Source organism: Rissa tridactyla, chromosome 5, assembly GCF_028500815.1.
Source record: "Rissa tridactyla isolate bRisTri1 chromosome 5, bRisTri1.patW.cur.20221130, whole genome shotgun sequence".
Taxonomy (NCBI): domain Eukaryota; kingdom Metazoa; phylum Chordata; class Aves; order Charadriiformes; family Laridae; genus Rissa; species Rissa tridactyla.
Window position 1 is genome coordinate 50,441,905 of NC_071470.1, and position 19,713 is coordinate 50,461,617.

General features: G+C 41.1%; 2 protein-coding genes across 2 annotated transcripts in view; one reads left to right on the plus strand and one right to left on the minus strand.

Moving 5' to 3' along the window:
- Positions 1–19,713, minus strand: part of SNCA (synuclein alpha) — a 201,809-nt gene that overhangs the window by 165,808 nt on the left and 16,288 nt on the right. The gene's annotated exons all lie outside the window — the stretch shown is intronic.
- The window catches only part of MMRN1 (multimerin 1), a 48,309-nt gene that overhangs the window by 5,165 nt on the left and 23,431 nt on the right, over positions 1–19,713 (plus strand). The window contains exons 2-3 of the mRNA XM_054203720.1: positions 12,485–12,604; positions 14,877–14,983. Of these exons, the coding sequence (XP_054059695.1) occupies positions 12,485–12,604; positions 14,877–14,983 (227 nt within the window). The remainder of the gene's footprint in view (positions 1–12,484; positions 12,605–14,876; positions 14,984–19,713) is intronic.

Genomic DNA, 19,713 nt, shown 5'->3' on the forward strand with positions numbered 1-19,713 from the left:
GGTTCCAGTACCTGAGTGGGAAGGAGACATTGCAGGAGATGGTTTACCCAGCTTGCACTAACTTCCAGAGAGACCTTGTAGGATGTTTTGTCTTTCAGAGAGAGAAGAAATGGTAAACACATGTCCATACAAATCTGAACTGTACGTGATGAAATAATAATTTCTGAAAACTAGACAAAAATTCAGGAAATAACAAAATCCAAAGCCTGGGTTTTCTGACACAGCCTTTCAGCAATGGTGGCTAGGCAGAGTCATGACAGACTGTTTTCAGTAGCACGGGAAACATAGCACTGGGAACAAAAAACATCACATCTCCACCCAGGTTGCTTTTGAGACACTCATGAGATACTTATAAAAGACAAAAAGCCCCAGCATCTTTTTTTCTTAGCCTTCTCATAGTTGGTTATTTAATTTTTCTGTGATCAGATTCAGATAAAGCATTACTATACAGATGACTTCTGAAATTTTTTAATAAATATAATAAAGGTTTCCATTCATCTCATTACACTAACTACTGCATTGATGCTCATGCTTCTTTTTGCTCTTGCTCTTTGTTTCATCTGCCATGGGAACAGGGAGGATTAGGAACAGGCTGTTTTCCATCCCTGCTAACGTCTCTTCACCCCACTGCATAGATTAAGATTACTGTAACAAACTGTACACAGTGTTAGGATTAGCGTGCCAGCCACTGCAAACATTCGACTCTTTAGCATTTCATTTAAGGTACACCAGAAACATCTGCTCAAGTCTCCACAGAAAATATGCATTCTTACAAATCTGAATATAATTAACATTTTAGAAAACTGACAGTAATTCCTAGAATAGACATGGCAAGAAGAAGGTGAGCAGCAAGGTATCCCCATGTGTTTTCCAAAGGCATTATCTGTGTTGCCAGTTACAGAATGCAAGTGTTTCAAAAGACAATTTTTTCTACCAAATCTCAAAGCATCTATTCTTTATTATACTCCTGGTAAGTAACACCACAGGTCATGAGGAAAATCCTGGGAAAAAAATCACCTCGAATTTCATGGACTTTGGCTCAGATCCTTTTTGTTCAAGAGGCCCCTAAGAAATCAATCAGTGACAGCGTAAAGATATTGCTCTGCGTGAGTAGGTGGCAAATCAGGTACAAAGCAACTGGCAAGGCATTTAACCATTTAATGAAGCGAAATAAGAAAAGAGAAACTGCCCAAAACAACACTATAAATGGATTAAAGTACAACATTCACCCCTGGAATTGGGATGGATTTTCTTTTTTAACATTTTCATTTTGTCACTTATAAAGACTATTTTTGGTTAGTATTTCTCAAAGCGGAGAAGCCATCACTGACATACTGCAATCTCCTTCACTGTAGATTAGACAAGAACTAACTAACCAGTGAAAACCAGTACCACTGGAGCTCACCTGAGAAGCAGTAACAGTAAACTAGAACACAACTACCTTAATGAATTTTGTACTCTGAGTCAATTAGATAATGGAAAAAAAAAATTGTATTCCAGAGGGAAAAATGCAGAATTAAGAGCCTTTTAAAGAGCAGTTTGTCTGGGTTTTCAGATGTGTTGTACTGGATGATTCTCAAAGCAGATTAATGGATATCTTCTCAAAAGTCCTAATTCTATCTTTGGGAAAGTTTGATTACTTTGAAGGGCTCTGATCACAGAGAGGGAGATAGGGTCTAAAAAGACCTGATCTGGTTCACAAGAAGACAACTTTTTAAGTGCTAAAACAGATTATCAAAGTGCTAGATAGGTGGAAATTGTGAATTAATTTTTGTAGCACAAGGTAGGACGCACAATTGGTCACAACAGTAAATAAAAACTTGGATGAGACAAAGAGGCTGTTCACAGTCCAAGGCTTTAGCACTGTACGTACAAAAAAAGGAAATGAATGATGAAAGTAGAATTTGTGTTTTGTGATAGACAGGACAAAATGTCAGGACCCTAAGTCCTGAAACAAACCCATTAAACAAATGGTATGACTCACTCCACCTGATACTTCAGTGTCAACAAGTTAGCTGTTTCTCAGGACTAAAAACATATCCCATAACATATTTTACCATCACATACTATATTATATTGGGTATCAAATGCATTTTTCAGAGACAGTCCAGGTTTTCCCTTCCAATCTACATGTAAAACAGATTTCCCAATTTGATTTGATTATGGCCAGTCCCTAGTGAGTACCGAACTTTTATTTCAGCTGAGATTCATACATTTCAGAGCAAAGGAAGCCAGGCAATGAACCTAAAAAATTAACTGAGTTTTGTTCAGGTTTATATTTGCTCTTTGAATTAGCACTTATATTTTTGAAAGATGATTGATGTTCATTTAAGGATACAGAATTTACCGTATCACTCGTATCAAAAGGTGAGAGGTCTCTGTAGTTGCCTAGTGGAGTTCAAAGGAAGTTGCTGAAACCAGAACCTGGTCTCCCATGCAATAGCAAAAAAAACTTTGTGAGGGTGCTTTCTATTCTTATAATCTGAGTATTTACATTATGTCAATCAACATAACCTCTCCTCATCCAAACTTGGCAGGTTGTTTAAAGCAAACTGAAAATATATCACAGCAATGTAATTTTATACAAATTAAATTCAGGGCTTATACTCTGATCTTTGTGTAACAGTCTTTCAGACTGGGAAAGACCCTAGGTTAAAAAAAAAAAAAAAAGTATTTCTTACACACCATGTCGGTATATGATTTTGTGGATGAATGCACTTAACCTACTGTATTTGGAAGACCAATCATATCACCCAAAGGAGACAGATATATTAGCAAAGATCACAGGTTCACAGAACATTTAGGTTTGAAGGGATCTCGGGAGGTCTCTAGTCTGACCTCCCTGCTCACAACAGGGCCAGGTGTGAGATCAGACCAGGTTGTCTGGGGCTTGATCCAGTCAGGTACTGAGCTCCACGCTCTGGGCTGGTGATTGCACAACCTCTCTGGGTCCTGCTCCAGTGCCTGGGTGTCCTCATGGGGAACAAGTTTCTCATACTCAGTCTGAACCTCTCTTGTTTCAATTTGGGCCAGGTTTCTCGTGCCCTCCTGCTACAAACTGCCAGGAAGAGCCTAGATACAGCTTCTAAGCAGTCTACCTGTAAGGCCTGAGGGGGTTGCAGTTAGTTGCCCTTTAAAGCACTCCCCCAGCCTGACCAAGCCCCAATCCCTCAGCCTCTCCTCGCAAGGCATCTACCAACTCTGGATGCTTGTAGCATCTTTCTACATCCCTTTTGCCAAGGTGCAAAGGACAATACAAAATGAAAACAGGTATAGAATCAAGATTAGTTTTTCATAAACTATTCTGTGCAATACCATTAAACTGCATACAATGTGAATGAGGGACAACCACCAAGCCATGCATGGACTTTAACAATGGCTCCAGATCTGGGTCCTTTCGCATTGCTTCAGCAACACAATAATCTCATTTTCATGATTCAGTGATGTTCAGCTGCACTGATTCAATAGCATTTCTATTAAAAGCCAGGTAATCTAATTTGCTTACGGATAAAAATAACTCGTTTTCTGACATAATATGAAAAGGGCAGAACAAAATCTATACCCTTTGTGGCCGGGCTGCCACCGGTGTTCCTGTTGAGTGGCTTTAGGATTGCTTACAAGGATCTGTGCTTAGAAGCAAGTGGAAGTGATCACGTGCAGGTATACCTGATATTCTGCAGCTGGTAGTTTTTGCTGGGGTTTGCTTGTTTTTTTCTCGGCAATGTACCCAAAGAACAGTTTACAGTGGAAATGTGCTGTGGAAGGGGTTGTTGCAGCCTCATAAACTTCCACTCACCTTCTCACCCTAAGGAAATTTTAATTTTTCAATGTTAGTGTAAGTTGCACTTTCACCGACATCGGGTACCACAGCGCCAAGAGGACTGGTTCAAAGCCTGCTGAAGTTGAACAAAAACATTGCGGCTGACTGCGAATGTATTCTGAATAATCCTGTCACACACCAGGCAAGCAGTCACAGCACTCCTTCTTTGGAGTCAAACAAATTGATTTTCTCCTTTTGCTGCTCTCCTTCCTGCAGGCCCTCTCCTCTCCCTACAGCCCCCGGGAGCTCAGCACAAGGCAAGGGAAGGCGGCGGGGGGGGCCTCTCCCTGACCTCTGGTGCCACCGCTGCGGGCTGTACCCGAATTTAACATGGCCACACCACCTCCCCGGCCCGCTCCCCTCAGCGGCCATCAGCGGGGTGGCGGTGGCGGACAGACGCGCCCATACGGCCCCGCCCGTCGCCAGCGCCACGGAGCGACCGGCCGACGGGCGCCTTAACGGTCACCGGCAGCTTCCCGCCACTGCGGGCAACGGCCGCCATCTGCCGGCCCTGCCCGGCAGCGCCTCACACGGCAGCGCCTCATACCGCCCCGCCTCACACGGCCCCGCCTCACAACGCTTCACGGCCCCTGCCATCGCCTCACGGCAGAGGCGGTACAGGGCTGCGCTCTGTTGGCGTGGGAGAGAAGGTCTCACCCAGGCCCCGGCTGCCGGTAGCGGCAGGCAAACGGCGGTGGCTCCCGCCACGGTGGTGGCAGCCCGCGGGGGGCCATGGGGGGAGCCTCCTGCCGCTTCCGCGGTTGGGGACGGGCGGCGCAGACGGGGCACCCAGGCTACCACCAAAGAGTTGGTAAAACAGAGCATAAAGTCAGCTAACTGAAAATTAGACGGGATTTGGAACGGGTCCAGAAGAGGGCAACAAAGAAGATCAGAGGGCTGGAGCACCTCTCCTATGAAGACAGGCTGAGAGAGTTGGGGTTTTTCAGCCTGGAGAAGAGAAGGCTCCGGGGAAAACGTAGCCCCTTCCAGTACCTGAAGGGGGCCTATGGGAGAGATGGGGAGGGATCTTTATCAGGGGGTGGGTCAATAGGATGAGGGGTAATGCTTTTAAACTGAAAGAGAGGAGATTTAGATCAGATATAAGGAAGAAATTCTTTACTGTGAGGGTAGTGAGGCACTGGAACAGGTTGTCCAGAGAAGCTGTGGATTCCCCATCCCTGGAAGTGTCCAAAGCCAGGCTGGATGGGGCTTTGAGCAGCCTGGTCTAGTGGGAGGTGTCCCTGCCCATGGCAGGGGGTTGGAACTAGATGATCTTTAAGGTCCTTCCCAACCCAAACCATGCTATGATTCTATCATTTTAAGAATGCTGTCAACATGCCAATGAAGCGATGATGAGTTTGCAGACTTCTGAGTGTTGTCAGGTGTGTGTCTTCTGAATCAGGACCCAGGGATATACGTAAAAGCACAGTGCTTTTAAAAGTGCTTATACAGCTACTTCAAACCAAGTGGGGTATTTTTCGTCTTATAAAGTCAAGTCTAGCCTCAGAAATCTGCACAGCAAATTAAGAAACTGTATTTGCTGCTTGTGAAAGCTTAAACAAGAATAAGTAAATAACTACTGCTGAGACATTACCTACTATTCATCCCCTATGATGAATATGTGGTTTCATTATGTGGACGGGGAAGTTGGTTTTTGCTGGGAATGCTCACTAATGGCCTGCCAGTTGTAGGTGCTTTGCTCCAGCCTAAATGGACCATGGATCCGTCAAGTCTCCATGGCCCGTTAGCAACTCAGGACTTTGAATTTGCAATGGCCATAAAACCCAGAGGACTTAGGCCTGCCAAGGCTGCAGTGTAGACATGCTTATTGGTTGCAAAAGGAACAAATGCTGCTCTTTGTACTATGCCCTAATTCTCAGATAGGGTCAAACTGCACTTGATGTAGAGTAGGGGTAGCAGTGCTTTGATTCGAGCTGGAAATACTGCTGCAAATATCACAAGCAAAGAAGCTATTTTAAAGGCCTGAGGGCTCAGAGATACTCTCCTACACCTTGCTACCAGTGAGTTTTCCTGGCCAATACATGCAAGAGGGGGATGAAATCTGTCACATGGGCTTTCTGCCAGTCGAGGACTTGCACCACTCGCCCCAGGCTGGATTTCTGTTGTATGTTGCGAGGATTTTGTTTTGTTTTTAAATGCAGCTTTCCTGATTGAAATCAGGCTCAATGCAAAAGAAACGCCAGGCTCCTGCAGCTCTCAACAAAATCTGCATGTTAGAAGCCTGTGTTGCTGATCTGGAATACATTATTCCATGGAGGGTAAAGAGGATTTTCAGGTCTAAAGTCCTCTTATGCAAATCAGTTGTCTTCTGTTTTGCCTTTGCATTAACACAGCCTGTCATAGTTCTTCCATCACGCTTCATCTTCTATTTCCAAATCTACTTTTTTTCAGACAATTTGATTTCAAAATTATATTTACATTTTTAACATCTCTTAATGAGCTTATTTCATTGGTAGCATAAACCTAATTATGAGTCACACCAGGGGCTCTTTTGCTGAGAATATTTCCTCCAATTTAGCCTGATCAAAGATTGCTGAGCCATGTGAGAACCACAGCTTCAGACATTGCACTCATGTAGCTTAAGAATGAGTTAAATATTTTAAATAGAAACAATCTGCTCAAGTTGAGTTAAATTTATGGTAGAGACCAGAGATTGAGTTCAGCCTATCTTTAAAAACCAAACGCAGTCCTTAACCGATACATTTAGGATGTATCGTACCATGTTTTCCTTTGGAGGGCATCTCCAAATGGGCAAGTTCCAATAGTGTTACCTTGAAGCTAGCAACCCTCAATAATAATGATAATCAGGGGATTCATTGTATTAATTTGAAGAAGTAGATGGGGTTTTTTTAAACTGAGCTCTCTGTATTCCAGGGCTTTCATGTGTTTTACAACTGCTTTTTATGCCTGTTTTCATTGTTTTATCTTTTTATTGATCACATTTGTTCAGATGTAAAGTGGAATTCAGTTACCAAAATTATACCCCAACAGTGTACACTGCAGAAAAGGTCGGCACAGATAACACTGCTGTATGTCTTTTGCTTAATCCCTTTCTCTGGTGAGCTGTCAGATCTGCATGCGAGGGTGGAGCACAGGTTAGAGAGCCACAAGCTCAAGGCCTAATCTCACAGCTGGCTCATTGTAGCCTAGATTTTAAAATCTGACTGCTGTATTTGGGCTTTTGATTTGCAGAGGTGGTAAGCTTAGCACCCAGCTGCCCAAGGTGTTAGCTCTTTGTGCCTCACTTTCCAGACAGCTAATGTGCAACAGTAAAAGAGGTGGTGTACTGCATAACTGTTTGAGGTGATGTTATCACTCCAGATGTCTTCTGATCAGATTTTATATGCCAACTGAGATACGCTGCTGAGAGTTATTCAGGAGTTTAGATGTTTACATTCTCTATAGCAAGTTTAAATCATAAGCAAACCACCATGCTTAATCAAAACTCTTCCTGAACAGACTATTGTCAGTCTGGCCCAGTATCACTTTCTGCATCTGCTAAGAAATGTTTAGTGTCTCATTCATACGCTGAGAGAGATTATTTTTTTTAATCTCTGTGCTGCACTTCAGAGAAAAGCATATTTTTTTTAATCTTGGGTATGAATATGCAGAACCCTCACTACGGCTGTGAAACGGAAGAGACCTCATGCCGGTAGTGAGAAAGGCATTCAGTAGCCAAGCCCTGAGTAGCCTCATCTGAAACTTCCACTCACACCCATGGGTTAGGGGCTCCATTTAAGTCCAGGTTTGAGCCTGTTCTCCTCATAAAGGTGCTTGTCTCTAGCAGTCCTCTTGGACCTCACTTGTCACCTAGCCTCTGCTTGGTACTTGCTGGGATGCTGGCTGACCTTTTCCGGTCACCCTACTGCTGCTTGCCTATCTCTGGTGCTGTGGTACTGGCATGCTGGTGGTGAAATCAGTGCATAGCTTGTGTCATCACCCATCTCCCCTCCTGGATCACCTCCTACTAGCGATTCGTCCTGCTCTTGCTGCTCCCTGATGCTCAGCAAGGAAGCCCTATGGAAAAGCTATCTATCTCCCTGGTTGTGCTTGTAAGGGACCTAAGTGCCCTGCCATGTCCTGCTGCTGATCAACACTTGGCAAGAGGGAGTGTCTATCTTCCCTTGCTGCTGCAGAGATGTACTGGTAGGGATGGAGCTACAAGCACCCTCTCTGGCTAACTGCTGGCAACGTTTAGCCACAGATATTATTATTTTGTCGGTGCTGCTAGTCTCCATGTTCTCAGCCTACAGGAGACTTTAAAGGACCCATATGCCCCAACCAGAGGGGTGGTGTAAGTAACTTCATGATCCCTCTGTAAAACTCAAAAGACTTAAATCTCCTTTTGATTCTGCCAATTTTTTGTGTCTTAAACTTGCATATAGTCGCTTCGGCTTCCACAGAGGTAGTGAGAAGAGTACCTAATCTTTAAGCTTGTGGTTGAGAGATGCGTTTAATTTCTGGTAAATATTTATTCATGCTGTCTCTAATTTATACACACAGACAAAAGGCTATAGCTAGAGGAGACAGAACATAAAGGAAGCATCAAACGAAAGCACAGCCTTTTCATACCCAATTAAAAAGAAATATTATCCTAATGAAAACTCTCGAGGAAGTGGAGAATGAGCGAGCGAAATCAGATCAAAGAGACTCAATAAAAACCCAACACATTATTCATCAATTAAACAATATGTGTTGTGTGAGGGAGCACCACAATATCATACTGGCAGCAGAAATACTGAGAGGTGCAATCTGTTGGCTTTACTTAGCATCTTTCTTGCTAGGTTATCCTGCTTTTTCCTCAGGAATCATTTTCCCAGTAAAGCACTACTGATTTTGATGCAAGTGCATTGGTAGGATCTTGGAAGACGAAAGCAATCAGATAAACTCTGATACTATTTTGTGTTTTGTGCCGTTGTTCTTGTTTGAAGCAGTGTAAATCTGTACTAATGCCAGTTAAGTAAATGGAACTAATCTGGTCTTAATTGTATTTTGATTTCCACTGTAAGGAGCCTATAGCAAGTTACTGATTTCAGGGCCAGCTGGGTAATGTAAATATATATTTCCTTACTGGATTGTGAAACACTAACAGAACTATTACAACTGGAAGCAAAGGTTAGCAGCAAAACGTGACCCAGGAAGATGAACTTTAAGTTCTGGTATGAAAATATTGGTATGGAAGTACTTGCAAGTTCACCAGCCCTACAACTGAAACAATGTCTTGTCACTAACATGCCAAGTTAAAAATGAAATATTTTCAGCATGGACAAAGGAATAATGTATGATCCTAAGTTAGGGAAAAAGAAAAAAAATCACTACTATACCAGATGTTTGTTCCATCAGCAGAAATGCAATAATACTTTCTTAAGGATGTCTGGCAATCTGCAGCTGGGGGACTTCCTGAGATAAAGATTACAGCTACGATTTTATGTTTAAAAAAAACCCCAACAAACTAACAGCAACACCCTAGTGGCATGTTCTTTCATGAAATCATATAACTGCTTTTTTAAATCCTATTTGGCTTCCAAAACTCCAAATCTGGCATGGTCTATGTTTGTGGAAACGCCACCCCACACACCCCTTTTTTTTTTCCTTTAAACCTGTTTTGTTTTGATGCCTCTTTGGCATAACAAGACCAATGGAATAATGAACATTGTGATTTCCCATCCCTCCTGTTCTTCATCTTCTGTTTGTATCTTTCTTTTCCCCTCTCTTTAGGATGTAGGAACGAAACTGAATTCTGTATGCAAACTGGGGGCTGACCGTAGACTCATATACAGCAACAAGGAGTTGATGTACTGAAACAGTGGTGATTTCTGTTTGTTCTCTATTCTTTCCCTGGTAATTTAATGTATTTGATTCACTAGTTTAGTTAATGCAAAATACTAAATCAGCATATTCAAAGAGCTAATCCCAATGACTCCAAGGTCTTTTTCCTGATGATAGTTAATTTAGGTAGTCATACTGTCGGTATAAAGCTGTCTTTATTTGTGCCTGACTCAGCATCACAAGACCATTTTCTGACACTTAATTAGTTGTAAATTCAGTATCATGGTATTTCTGCAATTCTTCAAGATCAGCTTTAGGTTTACTACACAAAATTATGTTGTTTAGCTTTGTCATCTCCCTATTCACCTGCTTTTCCCCTCATTAATGAATATGTCTTTTACAGATTCATGTGGGATTCTGCTGATAAACTGTTTCTTGAGAAAGCTAACTAGTCTTTCACCTCTCCGATTTAATGCCTTATTAATCTATAACAGGATCTATCCTCTCACTACGTGACAGATTTTTTTGATTGCTTCTCCCCCCCCAACCCTTTAATAGCTTTTGGTAAATGACCTTGCCAAAACCTCTGAAAATCACCCCTTTATCTACCTGCTTCTGATTCAGAGAATGGCAATAGGTTTCTGAGGCATGATTTCCCTGTACAAATCTGTCCCAAGCCATTAATCAGTTTATAATTTGTACTTAATTCGGTTCTCTACTGTAGCTTCTACCAAGTTGCCTGGTTTCAAAATCCAATTTAACAGTTTGCGGTTTCTTGCAATCTCCTTCGAATCCTTTTTAAAAAACAAAAAACAAACCTGGCCTCACACCTACCAGCTCCTACGTCCTGGCCTGCAGTGATCAACAGTTTGATAATTTTGTTTGTGACTTCCTCTTCTGGGTGTGTAGCCAGTGGCATGGGCAGGCATAGAGCTGTGGCACATTGTTGCTGTGTGTGGTTTTGACCTCGGAGTGCACTGCAGAACACAGTCTACATGTAATCACAATAATGCTGGGGAAAGAGAGGAAGAATAGAAATGTCTATCCATAAAGGCAAAGTTATGGGAGGTTAAAAACCTTACTAAACAGTCCTTTGAATTCTGGATAAACAGTTTCTATAATCTGAAATGTAGGTGTATTTTAAGATCTGTCATTACTGCAGTCTGGAAGAGCTTCTTTGTACTTGGTACTCCACAAATATTTACAGAGAAAAACTTAGATTTGCAATATAAATATATGTAGAGATGGAGAAATGATTGTCTGTTTTCTTTGTTGTTAACGGGTAGCTGAAGCACAAAGACTAGGTAATTGCTCAAGTCTACACTGGCAGTCTGAGAGAAAACAAACTTAATTTTCATAACTTAGTCCTATCCCTAAATTATGGGTTTAACTTTCCCCTTTAAGTATCATATATCATCATATTTCAATATGTCATCAATATTATTCCAATCTACAAAAAGGACATGAGGCAAGACCCAGAGAACTACAGACCTCTTAGTCTAACCATACTTCCTGGAAAAATTATGGGGAAGATTATACCAAGTACTGTTGAAAGGTGTTTAAAGAATAATGCAATCATCAGGCACAGTCTACATGGGTTCATAAATGGAATGTCCTGTTTAATTTAATATCCTTCTGTGATAAGATCACCCACCTAGTGGATGAAGGGAAGGCGATGGATGTAGTTTTTCTGCATTTTAGTAAGGCTTTTGATACTGTCCCTCACAGAATCCTTCTGGACAAGTTGTCCAACTGTGGGATGAGCGGGTTCATGGTGTGCTGGGTGATGAATGGGCTGAAGGGCAGAGCTCAAAGGTTTGTAGTGAATGGGGCTGACTGGCGACAAGTCACCAGCAGTGTTCCTCAGGGTTCTATTCTAGAGCCAGTCCTGCTCAATATATTTATCAACGATCTGCCTTTAGGAATTGAATGCACCATTAGCAAGTTTGCTGATGATACCAAACTGGGAGTTGCTGTTGACTCTCTTGAGGGACAAGAGGCCTTGCAGAGGGATCTAGATAGATTGGAATATTTGGCTATGATTAATGGGATGAAATTTAGCAAGATGAAATGCTGGATTCTGCACCTAGGATGGAGTAATGCCAGGCACAAATATGAATTGGGAGAGGAGTGGCTGGAGAGCAGCCCTGCAGAAAGGTCTGGTCAAGAGCAGGCTCAATAGGAGTCAGCAGTGTGCCCTGGCAGCCAAGACTGCAAACCACATCCTAGAGTGCATCAAACACAGAATAACCAGGTGATCAAAGGAGGTGATTATCCCACTGTATTCAGCGTTGGTGTGGCCTCACCTTGCGTGCAGTTCTGGGCCTCACAAATTAAGAAGGATGTTAAGGTCTTTGAATGCATCCAGAGGAGGGCAACAAAAATGGTGAAAAGTCTGGAAGGGATGTCCGATTAGGAGCCACTGAGGACTTTGGGTTTGTCTAGTTTGGAGAAAAGGAGGCTGAGGGGCGACCTCATGGTTCTCCATAGCTTCCTGAGGAGGGGACGTGGAGCGGGAGGTGCTGATCTTTTCTCCCTGGTATCCAGTGACAGGATGCATGGGAATGGTTCAAAGCTGCACCAGGGGAGGTTTAGACTGGACATTAGGGAGCTTTTCTTTAGCGAGAGGGTGGTCAAACACTGGAACAGGCTTCCTTGAGAGGTGGTTGGTGCCCCAAGCCTGCCAGTGTTTAAGAGGCATTTGGACAATGCCCTTAATAACATGCTTTAACTTGGTCAGCCCTGAATTGTCAGGCAGTTGGATTGGATGATCATTGTAGGTCCCTTCCAACTGAAATACTCTATTCTATTCTGTTCATATTGAGGAAAAAGTTATTTGTACTTTTAATTGTATTTATCTTCTGTCCCTTACAGGAACTGGTGTGCTTATGTCCATACCAGACTCTTACCTACAGTGGTAGTGGACAACCTGGAAACCTTCTCATCAGGCAGAGCGAAGCCTTGCACTTGGCATATTGGATCCTGTGCTCAGAGGTTTGTAGAACTTGGAAGAAAGAGTACTTGCAAGCACTTGCTGCATAATTAATACAACCATGACTTTAGAAATTAAAATGAAAACAGGAGGGAGCAGATTAGCATGTTTCCAGGGCTCATCTTCACATATCCCTAGATCAAGTATCTCATGACCGGGAAGTGGAGTTCCACAACAGAGTCTTGGCATGCCTTCAGTCTGGCACCCTCTGATCAGCTCAAAGTCTTCTTGTAAGGCCACTGCCTGCTCCCCTCTTCTGGAGCACTGCAAGGAAAGGTGCACATGTACAAAGCTTTAAAGCACATGTGGGAAAGAAAATCCTTTCTGAGCAGTTTTCTGAGCTTGTGCATTTTTGGAGCAAAAGGCTTCCCCTGAGAGGCTTATTTTTGTTATCTCTCTGCTGGGTGCTTATTTCTGGCACAGCTTGCATCAGGTAGTGGACCTAGGGAAGTAGTTGGCCTGGATACAACTTGTAAATAATGACCCTGTTAAACATATTCAGATTGTCCTTTGTGCTTTGGGTGCCTCATTGTGTTCTCCAAACATTAGATTTCAATGGTAAATGAAATTGGGTTTTTATGCAAGGGCCTGGAAAATGGCAAACTGAAATGGCACCAATAAAACAGAAGTTGTTACATATTTTTCCCTTGAAAATTTTCAAAAGCCTATTACAAGTCATTTTCACTGTTCTAAGAATTATCCTCTAGGTGGTATGGCAGAGCATGCTTTAAGCTTTGAGGTGAAACCACGAATAGAGTATCCTTAGGATTTGGTGACTCTAAAATATAGTCGATTGTATTCCAGAACTGTGGAATAGACCCTGTGGTTGAAATGTTACCAGTTTGTTGTTGGGGTTTTTTTCTAATTCCACCTAGAAGATTCACAATAACTCTGATTTCATTTTTGTAGGACAATTAGCTCCTTGTGCGGCTCCTGTAAATAATTCCCTACTATATGCAGTTCTGGGGCTTGTCTACGTGGAGAGTTATTTTTGAAATAACTGATTAACTCCTTTCATGGACACTTCATTTTTATGAGTGCTTTCAGGAATGGATTATGCTAATGCAGAATAAGGTAGTTTTATCAAAAAATAAGACCATCCATACTGCAAAAGAACTGAGAACTCTCTTGATTTCAGTTCACCTTAATCTTTATTGAGTTCTTGCTGCTGAAAATGCCATTTCTCAGAGGCAAAGCTGGTTGGGGACACATGCAAAGCTCCTGCCAGCTGCTATGAATTTTAATATAGATAATATTACAACCCTTGTGAAGGGGTGACAAGATTAACTACAGTGTAAAACAAGGTGGCATTTCTTAATTCATTGGGAGGATATTTTTTTGGTCTGACAGTCTTCAAATTTTTCCTGCTTTCTGAAATGATTTAGACATGGATTGTGTGTCCAAAACAGTTCTGTAACCGTTTTATCATTGTATTTTCTGAGATTTTAGGTGTTCTTCATGCTAGTGTTTAGCAACTAGCAGAACTGTGTGATATTCTTTTTATTCAAACTTTGTATTTAATATATTAAAAGAGGTGAGTAGAATTGCTGTAGTTAATTTCTTCTGTACAGTCTGCTGCAGCTTGTTCATTCTGTACTGACTTCTCTGTGAAATTAAGAAAGCTAAAAGAAGTGATGGGGTAGCCAGGACATGCTGAATGTGTTGGAACACAGAAACAAAATTGCTGCTGCCTTTGCAGATACTGTAACAGTAGCAACTGAGGCATCACAATTACATAGCCATTGTCTCCTTACATTGACTTCCAGAGTGGAAAAGATCACGCTTTACGGGATTAACGTTTGTATAATCTTGTTTAAAATAATCAGAATAGAAGGATTCCAGTGTGCTCTCTATGTGAACTGAGGTGGCATAAATTCATTGTGAATGCTTTTTTTCACTGATTTCTAAGAAAACAGTATTTCACAATTGTATTTTTGGCTCATGCTGTCCAGTTTAGTAGATATTAATTGTAATATCTTCCTTAAAAGTTAGCAGCGTTTGACTCCTGAATAAGATATTCAGGGAAGAAGTCTGGCAGCCCTAAATAGACCTCAGTCAGGTTCCTTTAAAATCCATGCAGATGATCTGAAGGCTGAACTATTAAAACTGTGGTTGCTATTGAAGCATGAAACTCTAGTTAGGCTTCACTTTCAGTTTCAAGCAGTTAATGAAAGGATACATTTGACATGTGATGTAACATAATGTAGTTTTACAGGTATCCTACAACTCCTTTTTGGTCACCTAAAGTAGGTTCAAAATGTTCTTGTTTTGCAGGTCCCAGACAACAACACACCAAGCATACAGAACCAAGCATAAAATAGTAACATCGCTGGAGTGGAAGTGCTGTCCTGGGTACAGTGGGCAAAACTGCCAACCCAAAGGTGGGTAGAGTTGTAAAGATTTGAAAGTATTCAGTTCAACAAAAGAAAACAATGCTATCTGATTTGTAAGCAAATGGCTCTGCCAAAAATCGATACAGTCCTTCCTGTTAATTTAAAACCAGGAAAAATGCATAGTAAACTAAAATGCTTTGGTATGTTGACTCTACCCTGCACATGAATTTTCAGAGTAGCTGAGCAGAATGTTTTTTCCTCTCTTCCACTCTAAATAAAACTCATAAAATCTTCAGCCTTATTCCATTTTGCTAAAATATGGAGTTTGCATTCCATGTGTCGCTACTTTTGACCTTTTAGTTATTGAGTGCTGGGGATATTAAATCCAGGCCCTCTATTGAATACTTGCTGTAAAATTCATCTACAGCACTGTGACTCTTTTGGCTTTCAGTTTCAGACTCTAAGAATATATTTTAGACATGATAAAATAATGTATCATCAACTTTGTTTCCCTCGGAATTGAGTAGGACTTTTGTTGTTCATTTTGACAAAGACTGAATTTTACTAGGTATTACACATGATCCCTGTATAATTGTGCCCTTTTTTGACAGAATGGAGTGTTTTACCTCTGCCCTGGTGATCAAACGTATGGCAACGTACTGTAGTTTAACATCTGTATAATAGCTATTTCTTTGCTGCTGGCCTTAAACAAGCAGCCCTTGAAAAATGAGATATGGCATCAGCATACATATTTTAAATGAATGAATATTACAAGAAAGGCCATTAGATGTGGTAGGGAATTCAATCAACAGTGGTAAAGTAGAGGCTGTGATTAAAAATTAATGTAGAGGAATGAAGAGAAATCACTGTTATTCACATCCAGGAGGGAAATTTCAATGCTGAAGAGCCAGAATCTCAGCAAGCGTAGAATTCTCTTCTGTGCAGCTGAGCGTGGAGTCAGATATTAGCGCAGGACACAGTCGGTCAGCTAGGCTGTCCAGTGAGCATGGATCAGATGTTTTAACGTTTGCTTTTAAAAAATGCACCCATTATCAAAAATAGATTAAAAAATGCTTATTGAAGGGGGAGGCTATTGTTGATAAAATTGAAATGGCAGGCATCAAAAAAACAGGGAAGCATTAACCAGGAAAACAAGCTGTATAACTCAATTTGTAGTGGCATCTGTGTAAAAATAAGAATAAAGGAAAATGTTGTCAAGTGTTACAGGAGCCAGTTTGAAATTACATCTCCTGGGTTCTATTTTCAAACCTCTTCTGGCTTGCTGAATAACTTGGGGAAGCCACTTATAATCTGCATACCCAAGTTTACCCATCTAGAAAATTGAGATGACACTTATCTCACAGGGGCTCTGGGATATTTAATTAATTAATGCTTGTAGAAGTGCTTAAAGAGATTGGGATGAAAGGTGTTATGTCAGAAAGGCTCTTTTTCCCCGCTTCTGGAATCCTGCCTCCCATGAGGAGCAGACCACCAGCACAAGCCCTGCCTGTATTATTCAATTCCCATGAAGGGACGTCAGCTAATGAACTTGAACAGTTGGGAGCCCAATAGCCTTGTCTTCAGGCACTCCGTTTCTACGATCGTGGGGGGAGAGAAAATGTAAGCTCTGACTGGGGCTCTCCAGCGTCGCTGAGCCCTCTGCTCGGCCTCTGCACTTCATCTGCTCAACAGCAAAACTGGTATGGAAGGGTTTCCCTGCCAAGGGAACCGGGGTATTCTGACAATATGTTTTAGATCCTGGGAAGGCACTGTTAGTGTGATGTGGGTTGCTTGTAGCAAATGCTAATTCAAAACACCTTCTGGTTTAGCTTCTCTCTTAAACCAAGCGAAATCATACATAACTATTTCAGTCTGATAGTCTAGGCAGGAGGAAACTCTTGTTACCATCTGATAGTTATTACTAGACATCTGTAAACCATATTTGGTAGCCTTATTGTAATTGCTTGGTTACAGCTGCTTCTCAAGGTAAAGTAGTAGTGAGTGAGACGGAAGAGCCTCTGGGAAGAGACATGTTCAGATCACTGTTTCTACATTTACCTCCTATGTGGCAACACAGGACCAAATCAGATAAGACATAGATCCTAGTCTAACATGGACAATGCAATTTTACAAGAAAATTAAGAAGGGAAAAATGTAGACATTATTTCTTACAAGTCTCATGAAACAGTGCAATAAGGACAATTCAACAAAAAAACCCCATTATTTTGATTTGGGAATATCAAATACTTAAGTGCGAGAAAAACTACTAAAATGAAAGGGCTTGTAAATTCTGAGTTGCAAGGTTCACGATGTCGTTTTTACGAAACACAGTTTTATTTTAACTTTTCAGCCTTAAGCTGGAGAAAACTGTGTGTGTGTAGTAATGTCTGAGGGAAAGAAATCCCAGTTTGCTCATGCACATGTGGTCCCTGAACACTATATTATGTGTCACAAATCATTTCAAGAACTGGAAGATGCATCTTCAAATGTAGATCATGCTGTGTTCAAACTGAGCTTTGCTGTGGAGCGAGGCTGAGGTGACTTAATGTATATGAAATCATTTCCATCTGCCCTGGCTGTGGTTTAGAGCAAACAGCTGGTTCTCAGAGTTGCTGACAATGCCATAGCCATTGTTAGCACTGAATTCTCTTGCATGGTAGCGATGTCATTTCTCCAGCAGATGGCTGTAAAATGTTCTGCACAGGAGCGAGTGCTATCCTCTGCGTAGGGTGAGCTGAAGACACAAAAGGTAGCAATTCACCTTGAAACACTGGGAATGGGAGGAAACTACCAAACTCCCCACAGGGATTCCCCTTCAGCTACTTCTGCTTCATCAAAAATATATTGAGAGAAAAAGATCCAATTTCCATATTTTTAATATTCCCTGAAATCATTTTGAACACTGTGTTTAAAAATACATGGGACAATAAATTATACATCTAGGCCAATAAATTTGGTGTTGGATTCCTATGTGCATTACCTGATATTCAGAAATGCTGAGGACCCTGAAGCTCCTTGAGGAACTGGAAGTGCTCTTCATTGCTCAGCATTTTGAAATGCTGCATTTTGTTGTTGTTGCTGCTTTCTTATTGTAAATGGCACCTATAGGTGGGTCTAGAAGTCTAATTTTAATTTTATATTTTATCTATTTAGCTGAAATTGAGCATAGCATATCCAATTTTTAAATGGTCTCAAATGGAAGTCATTTGATGGCTATTTCTAACCTAAGGAGTACATGTATTAGAGTTTCAATCTGGTGCTCCCATCACATCTGCTGCTGTTCAGCATCTAGGATAGGGAATCTCAGCTGTGGGACCAAGGAGCACATAAGACTTAATCACCATATGATGTCTCAGAGTGGTTCCTTTGGAAGAGGACTGAGCCACACTGGAAGGATGATGCAGGGGAAGCTATATTGCCAGTGACTCTTCTGAATCTGTTTCACAAATGAAAACCCTGAATTTCTAATGCTACCTGAAAAGTACCTTTCCTACGCGGTGATGAAATTTAATAACTGTACATTATGAGGTATTGTCTCTGGGTGAGTTTTTTGTGTGTGTGCGTCACTGGCTACAGTCCTTGCTGTTTTTAGAAGCAGTATAATGCACTATTGGCTTGCTCCATTACTGGTTTTCTCCAACAGAATGAGATCTATGTCCTGGTTCTCACAGGGATTAAGTTATCTGAACAGTTTAAAGCATTAGGAAAATAAGCACACAGTCATAAATATATATTGTTGAAACTAAAACTGATTAAAACTGTAAGGGTTTGGGTATTCCACAATGTGAAGCTGTGAGTAGGGCAGTTTATTGAATAGGGAGAATGAAAGATAAGATGGACAGTATAAAAAAAAATGTGATGTCAGTAGCAGTAACACTGGCAGTGAATACATTTAGAGCAACAGAAAGATCAGTGAATGAAAGAATAAAAGAACATCAATCAGCTGATCTTTATCACAGGCAAGTAACTGACTCCCTTGTCACAGATCATATCATCACATCATCACCTGATAAATCCTGTGTAATGAATTGGGCTGAATGCAGGTATTTAACTCCTGTCAATAACCATGCCACAGAAAGGTAACAGAAGCTATTGGAATTATAACTATTTGAGAATTTTGTACTTTTTATCAGCCAATTTCAATAAATTTTATGAAACATTCTGGCCGTATGATAATTACCTTTGAGGTCCTCTCCTAATTGTTACTTTCCCCCCACCTAATTTACAACATCAACCACCTTATATCATCCTTAAATGTAATCTATTGATCCTCGTATATACTGCCAAGAGGCTGATGAAACATAGGGAATTTCTTGATTCAGCATTTTATTCTGTTTCCTTGGAAACTCACATTATGGCCTGACTAGGTTTTAATACTTGAAGTGGAAAATAATGTCACCATACCCAAGTTTTTCTGCTTGTACTGCACTAAGGACTGGAAATCATATCAATGCCACATAAGTGGCATTCCTTAGATGTGTTTCAGCTGGAACACCGTCCACTTCAAAATGTTTCATGAAATGAGCAAGCATATAAAAATTTGTATGAATTTACACTAGCAAATTTACAACCTACTTTGTACATATTTCATTGTTTTAAACAATAATGAAATTTAAATGACGCTGTTAAGTCTAATGGCTAGAGAAGTCAGGAAGGTGGAAATTTCAGTTCAGTTCCCAGCTATCCTATCATTTGTTCCCTGCTTTTTGTGAATGAAGGCGCTTTACTTCTATGGACCTCAGTTTTCCCAACTGCAGTATTGAAATAATAATAAAGTT